Genomic DNA, 6,685 nt, shown 5'->3' on the forward strand with positions numbered 1-6,685 from the left:
AAAGAAGTTGAAAAGGGAAGGTGCTCTAGGCTCTGACATACTCTCCTAAAAATCAAGCTTAGCTATAAGCAGTGGTCTTCTCATAACAGCAAAGAAACTGATATAGTCTGGAGCTGTGCCTCTGCGAAATAACACTGTCAAACATCTGATATTAACAGTAAGAGCCACATATCTCTTGATGAAAACCAGTATTTTCCACCCAAGCAAAGAATTTTAGACTTTGCTTTATTGAACAGTCATGGCTTTATAGATAATCGAGTAGTAAAAAATGCCTTTGGGTAAAATACAGACTGTCCCAGTTTGCATTAATAGAAAGATAGATCAAAACAGATCTGTTAATGTGTTTCTATTACAGAAGTAAAAGTTTTGAAAACCTAAGGGAACCAATTACTTAAGTCAGACAGAGAACTTATGGACTTGATAATTGATGAGGCTTGAAAATTACTGAAAACTGCATGAGCAAGTCATAGGGAAACAGTCCAAACCTAAAGAGACTAATTACAGCTTTGGCAGCATGTAAGAGTAAGACAGAGTTTGCAATGAATGGAGAATATGGCTACTCATTTTGAAACTTACATTGTGTAAGTGTTATGTCAAAAATACAAGCTAACAACTGGAGAGCTGCACACATCAAAATTAGCAAGTCTCCTCAACCTACACTCAGGAAGTAATTAAATGAACAGATTGGATTAAAAAGGCTACAAAATTGTATTAAACATTCTTTTTAAAGGATGAATTAATTAATAGTGGGACAATATGCACACAGTTTTGTCAAATGATAGTTTATGACTAATGCAATGCATTTAGTCAGCTAAATTATCCAAAGCAGGACTCGATGTGCTTTAATTTTTGTATGATGCACTGGCATAGAGAGTGGGAGCAGACAAATAACAGTAGGAAGACAACCATGAGCGCAGTGGAGGGTGAGATCATCCCCCACCGTGCCTCACAGCTGCAGTGACAGAAATTAAGTATAAAAGCAGGAGATGAAAGGTTATGGGTATTGCGATTCACATCAGTAATTTTTATAAGTCGGTGGCAGGGTTGGAAACACGGTCATAATTTGAAAACTTCTTATAACTAGTAGCCCCCAGGACCTCTCTGCTCCTAAGTAAATGACCATGATCCATCAATGTAGCGACACTGGGAAGAAAAAGATGAGTACAGTTTTTAGAATACATCATGAGAGGATAAAGTCTCCAGCATTTAATCTAAAAAATAACTCTTTCAAGTATAACCACCCATGCTCAAAAGTACATTTAAGTAGAAAAAGTATGGAGAAGGGGATGATATTCAGAACAGAGACTCAGATTAAAGGAACTGGTTTGCTTGGCCCACAAGATGTTCGCAGATGATGCTCACTCTTTCCAAACGCATCAAGGACAGGGAGTAAGGGTGGAAATAATAACAACAAAAAAAAAAACCAAACCAACTAAACTGCCAGAAATTTATTAAAGAACAAGTGCAGTGAGCTATGTACAAATAAATGCAGTGGAAAGTGTGTTTGTGAAAGAAATGAGATTCTGTAACAGGATCCCATTAGGACTTGCCTTGTGCAACAGACATTTGATTTGTGTGTCTGCAGCAGGAGGCAAACGAGACTTTGTCACCTAAGAGCTCCCGTTTTGATTTTTGCATTAAAAGGGCAGATTTTTTTGTTTTTTGTTTTTTTTTTTACCTGAGTTTTTCCAGGAATTCCCAACATCTAGACCAAGAAATGTGCACCTTTTCTGGATTCCCTAGCTGCCTCAGCATGATGTTCCTGCATCACCTACAGTGCAGACCATTCATCTTCTCTGTAAATCTTTGTTGAAAGGTATTACTCTGTAGACAGACAGTAACAAACAAATTATACCATGTAATTCTATCTCTGTCATAGCTATCAGGCATTCTTACTTTGAATCTATTAGTTTGGGATCTTTCCTTCAAATCTTGCTTTCTTCATTATAATTTTTCTGCAGACTTTGCTGGCCTTTTGATTAAGATCAGCATGCATCACTACACTTCCTTCTAGCTCTAGTAAAAAAAGTTGTGGCAAGACAATATCATTCTTTTGTTCCCAGCTCAGGGTCTTCCAACACTAGTCATCAGCACCCTAAAGTCACCTCCCGAAAAGCACCACTCTGTTACAAGTCTTTTATTGTTTCTGTATTCACTTCTACTGATATTTGATGACAAACTTGTATTCGTACAGCTTTGGACTGGACAATAGAACTGCAGCTTCCACAAAGCAACCATTCAGTCCATGGACTGGCAGATATTGCAAGCCACATTAAATGCACCGTGATAGAGCAAACGGGCTTTAGAGAAAAAGAAAAAAAAATAAAAAATCAACAAACAAAACCAGAAAACCTCAGGGAAGGAAAGCAACTCTGAATACTTACCATCTAAAGGCATTATTGACAAGGGTGAAGTAACCGTTATTGGGTTACGCCAGTGCTTTTCATACCCTGTCTTGAGACAATGAGGTTGTTGCAACCAAAATGGATGTGAAAATTACTTTCTTCTTGTGCTGTCAACAGGGCCACTAACGCAAACACCTGCCTGTCATATTCAAGTCAGCAGAAGTATCCCAACAGCAACCTTTACAGCTCCCAGACTACCCTTAATTACACAGGCCCCAACATTAGGCACAACCCTGTGCTAAGACTACAGCTACAAAATGAAACCTCTCAATTCTTCCCAAATAGCTACAAATTTGCAGCAGTATCAGAGTTCTGATAAACTACATCAACAAATTTTCTGGTCAGAATTGTAGTTATTTTTGCTGTACATGTTTTCCAGACTACTTCATTATCAAAACCTGAAGACTAGGCATTCTCAACCGATCAGCCGAAAATACTCAAGATGAAAATTCTGCACCATGATTTACGGTGGCAGCATACTCACTGCGAGGCTCACTGGTCACAATGTGTCCCAAGACATTACTCTGTGAGTAGTCTGAAGGGTACTTGAGAAAACCACATGGCTTAATAAAGCTATTTAAGCACCTGACTAGAAATGTTAATCCAGTTTTGAAATGTGCTTTTTCCAACCCTCTCATTTTATACCTAAAGACAATTACTGCTCAATTTAGTGTCAATACACCGCAATTTGAAAGGGTTCTTAGTATACACCAGCTGTCAAAAGTACTTCAAGAGTTTCACAAAATACATAGCCCAAGACTTTCAGATTTAAGATTTTATTTAGTCACAACCAGCATGGTACACAATTGCAGCTATCCTTGTTCCATTCAAAGATGCTGTGTAGAAGACTTTATCCCTGCAAGGAAAAAACAAAGAATTAACAAATTTAAGAACTTCAGTATTTTTGCATCTAGAAACACTATAAAGATATGCTTTAACCAGAATTTTAATGGGCTTTCCTTCATCTACCACATACTTTTGTAGCAGAGGCCTTGACTTACACGAAACCACACAGTTCTAAATGCTCAGGTTCAACACAAGTCTCCCATTCTTTTCTCCTTAGTTTAAGAGTCAAAACCACCAGACTAGACAAACAATTACATAAATTATTTCAATTGGTTTTAATTATGAGATTCCAAGGAGGACAGTTATTTCCTTCCAAGAACTACCTGGGTAATTCAAGCTCCTGAAGACTTACTGTTTCTCAGATTGTAGAACTGACAATACCAGATATTTCCAAAGTGAAATCAGATTAGGATAAACTCAAGTGGCCTTTCCACTGGAAGCAGCATGCTTGCACAGCCTGAACTATGTCTGAGGTTTGCTTTGTCTTGTTAGAATCATCATCACTAATTATAATCACTTGTGCTGTCAGTGACCTTATTTTAAGTGGACTTTATCTCATAAATGGTTAGGAATGTTGTATGTAGATGGTGTGACTGTTCTGACATGGTTGACACAAGTCCAAGAAATCTTGTTTTCCACTGAGTTTTAACTGGCACATCAGCAAGCGTTTACAGTATCACAGTTTCTCATACCGTTTGGTTCACATCACACATGCCAGTTCTTCCTACAGGTTACGTCAAATGTATCTTTGTTTCCTCAAAAGGTGGTAGACATGGTTTTGGTTAGTTATTATCCAAGTCAAATGAGTAGCACTCTTCAGTCAGTTAGCGTATCTGTGGACTATTAAGAAGCTGCAGTCAGAGGTGCAGCCTTTGGGGAGTCAAAATTCACATGCCAATGAGAGTGCAGCAGTGCTGTGAAGCAAACTTAAACTTATTATGTGAGCTTAGATGCCACTGCTGACCACAAACTCTAAGCACTTGGATTGTGAAAGGCTGAACATTTTAACAGTGGTTTTATAAGAGAAAACACTCCTCAAAGCTTAGTTTTGACTACAGATTCCGCTATGCTATGGAATCTAAAAATAAAACCAACGTACCCAATTAGTGCAATCACAGTCTGTCTCCTTCATTTCTTAAGCAGCTGGTGTCTGACTATAACAAAAGGGGCGACAAATCCACTTCCAAAGAATGCACACATTATTCCAAGCAATCGCCACTTGTTTTCCACAGAAAATGGAAGGTTCTAGAAAAAAAAAAAAAAAAAGAATTTTAGTTTTGCAATCAATATAGTAATTACTTCCTCATTGACTTGTAAACGGTGAGAGGCCTAGACCACTAACAGGTAGAGTCAAGCTGATAAAATAAATACTCAGTATCAAAACAACTTCCCTTTCTCTCAAGCAAAGAAGCATAGTAACTAGAGTAATAGCTTGGATAGGATCTTTAGAGGTTATTTTGTCCATTCTTCCCCTCCCCCCACCAATCCAAAGCAGGGTCAGTTCACTGAAGGCCTCATCCAGCCAAGCAAAAGTGTTCCTAAAGATTCTGTTCACATATATAATGACCTTCATTATGAGGATTTTGTGTGTGTGTGTGTGTAGCCTCATCTAGGCATTCCTGCTCAGGCAGGGGGATTGGACTATATGATCTTTCAAGGTCCTTTGTTTTCTTCATGTTCACTAGGCATGTAAAATTCACTTTTAGACGTAGAACTCAACACGTTAAGCATAAAGTACATCAGAAAGCGTTTACAGTATCACTGTTGTCCCTCATACTGTAATGCTCATCATCTGTACCACTGAAGTGGAAGGTTGCAGGGGAGGACACTGAAGGCATGTGCAGCAGAATTTGCTTTGCTGCGGCTATAAAAAGACTCCAAAGCCCACCCTGGGGACCTAGCAACAGGGAAGTCGTTACCCTGCTCCTCGCAACAGCATCCACTCGCTGGGGTCTTAGAATCCCCCTCCAAACCGCGGCGCCCCCCCCCCCCTTCCCGCGACCTTCAGGCCGCGCCGCAGCGGGCCTGGGCCGGGGCCTGTCCCCGCCGCCCGTTACCTTCCCAGGGCCTTCCTCATAGTGGCTCCTGCGGAGGGCGGAGGTGGCGAACCTGCGGACACCGGCAGCCAGCATGGTACCTACGGGGCAGCCCAGCGACCCTGCGGCCTGCGCGACCTTCCCTCAGCAGCGCCGGCGCCTTCTGCGAGTGGGACCGGAAACGGGGTGGGGAAACAGCTCGTCCCTGGGGCATGATGGGAGTTGTAGTACCGCGCGGTCACGTGGTTCGGAGCGGCGGCCTGCGGTTGGACGCACTCGGCGCCTCAGAGGCGGGAGCGTCTCACCAGGCCCCGCCCTCTTTTCTCCGCCATTTTGTCTCCTGCCCGGGGTTTCCGCGCCCCTGGAGGGGGCGGAGCCGTTTTCTGAAGTGCGGTGGGGAAATGGCAGGAGGGGCGTTCAGGAGTGACGGGAAATAAGCGGCATAACTGTAGGGGAAAGGGACCTGGGGGTCCTGGGGAACAGCAGGGTGACCATGAGCCAGCACTGGGCCCTTGTGGCCAGGAAGCCAATGGTACCTGGGATGGGTTAGAAGGGTGTGGTCAGTAGGTCAGAGAGGTTCTCCTGCCCCTCTACTCTGCCCTGGGGAGACCACACCTGGAATATTGTGTCCAGTTGTGGCCCCTCAGTTCCAGAAGGACACGGAACTGCTGGAGAGAGTCCAGTGCAGAGCAACAAGGATGATTAAGGGAGTGGAGCATCTTCCGTGTGAGGAAAGGCTGAGGGAGCTGGGGCTCTGGAGCTTGGAGAAGAGGAGACTGAGGGGTGACCTCATTCATGTTTATAAATATGTAAAGGGTGAGTGTCATGAGGATGGAGCCAGGCTCTTCTCGGTGACAACCAATGATAGGGCACGGGGTAATGGGTTCAAACTGAAGGTTTTGTGTTTTTGTGAAAAACTGTGTTTTTCAAACACAGGAGGTTCCACTTAAATACGAGGAGAAACTTCTCAGTGAGGGTGGCAGAGCCTGGCCCAGGCTGCCCAGGGGGGTTGTGGAGTCTCCTTCTCTGCGGACATTCCAACCCACCTGGACACCTTCCTGTGTAACCTCATCTGGGTGTTCCTGCTGCATGGGGGGATTGCACTGGATGAGCTTTCCAGGTCCCTTCCAACCCCTGACATCCTGGGATACTGTGATAAGTCAAAATCTGTGCTTAATCTCTACAGTACTACAGAAATAGAGGTCACTGGGTGTTGATTTAGCTGATGGCTGTAGTTTTAAAAGCTGTAGGAGTCTGATGAATGTGGGTGAGGCATGGTGAAGATACATGTGTTATTGCCAACTTTCTTGAGTACATTCTAGTGTAGTTTTCTTGCAAAGTCACATTGTAAAGAAACCTGGACAATATGTCTGGCCCTTCATGTCTGGGAAAGGAATA

General features: G+C 42.8%; 1 protein-coding gene across 2 annotated transcripts; it reads right to left on the reverse strand.

Annotated features, from left to right (window-relative positions):
• Window positions 1-3,156: 3,156 nt before the first annotated feature.
• COX7C (cytochrome c oxidase subunit 7C) lies at window positions 3,157-5,481 on the reverse strand. Of its 2 annotated transcripts, none has more exons than XM_080362631.1 (3): window positions 5,309-5,481; window positions 4,351-4,496; window positions 3,157-3,261 (listed from the first exon to the last, which is right to left on the reverse strand). In XM_080362631.1, the coding sequence occupies exons 1-2, from the start codon at window positions 5,381-5,383 to the stop codon at window positions 4,380-4,382; spliced, it is 192 nt and encodes a 63-aa protein (XP_080218757.1). In that variant the 5' UTR covers window positions 5,384-5,481; the 3' UTR covers window positions 3,157-3,261; window positions 4,351-4,379. The 2 variants fall into 2 exon arrangements, with proteins under 2 accessions (XP_080218757.1, XP_080218758.1); XM_080362632.1 differs by lacking the exon at window positions 3,157-3,261 and adding an exon at window positions 3,397-4,091.
• Window positions 5,482-6,685: the final 1,204 nt, after the last annotated feature.

Source organism: Nesoenas mayeri (assembly GCF_963082525.1).
Source record: "Nesoenas mayeri genome assembly, chromosome: Z".
Taxonomy (NCBI): domain Eukaryota; kingdom Metazoa; phylum Chordata; class Aves; order Columbiformes; family Columbidae; genus Nesoenas; species Nesoenas mayeri.

Excerpts from the sequence above, each read along its gene's own strand:
- COX7C (XM_080362631.1), bottom strand. The coding sequence starts at position 5,383 with ATGCTGGCTGCCGGTGTCCGCAGGTTCGCCACCTCCGCCCTCCGCAGG. Across the intron at positions 4,497-5,308 it reads ATGAGGAAGGCCCTGGGAAG|AACCTTCCATTTTCTGTGGA; the intron begins GTAACGGGCGGC and ends TTTTTTTTCTAG.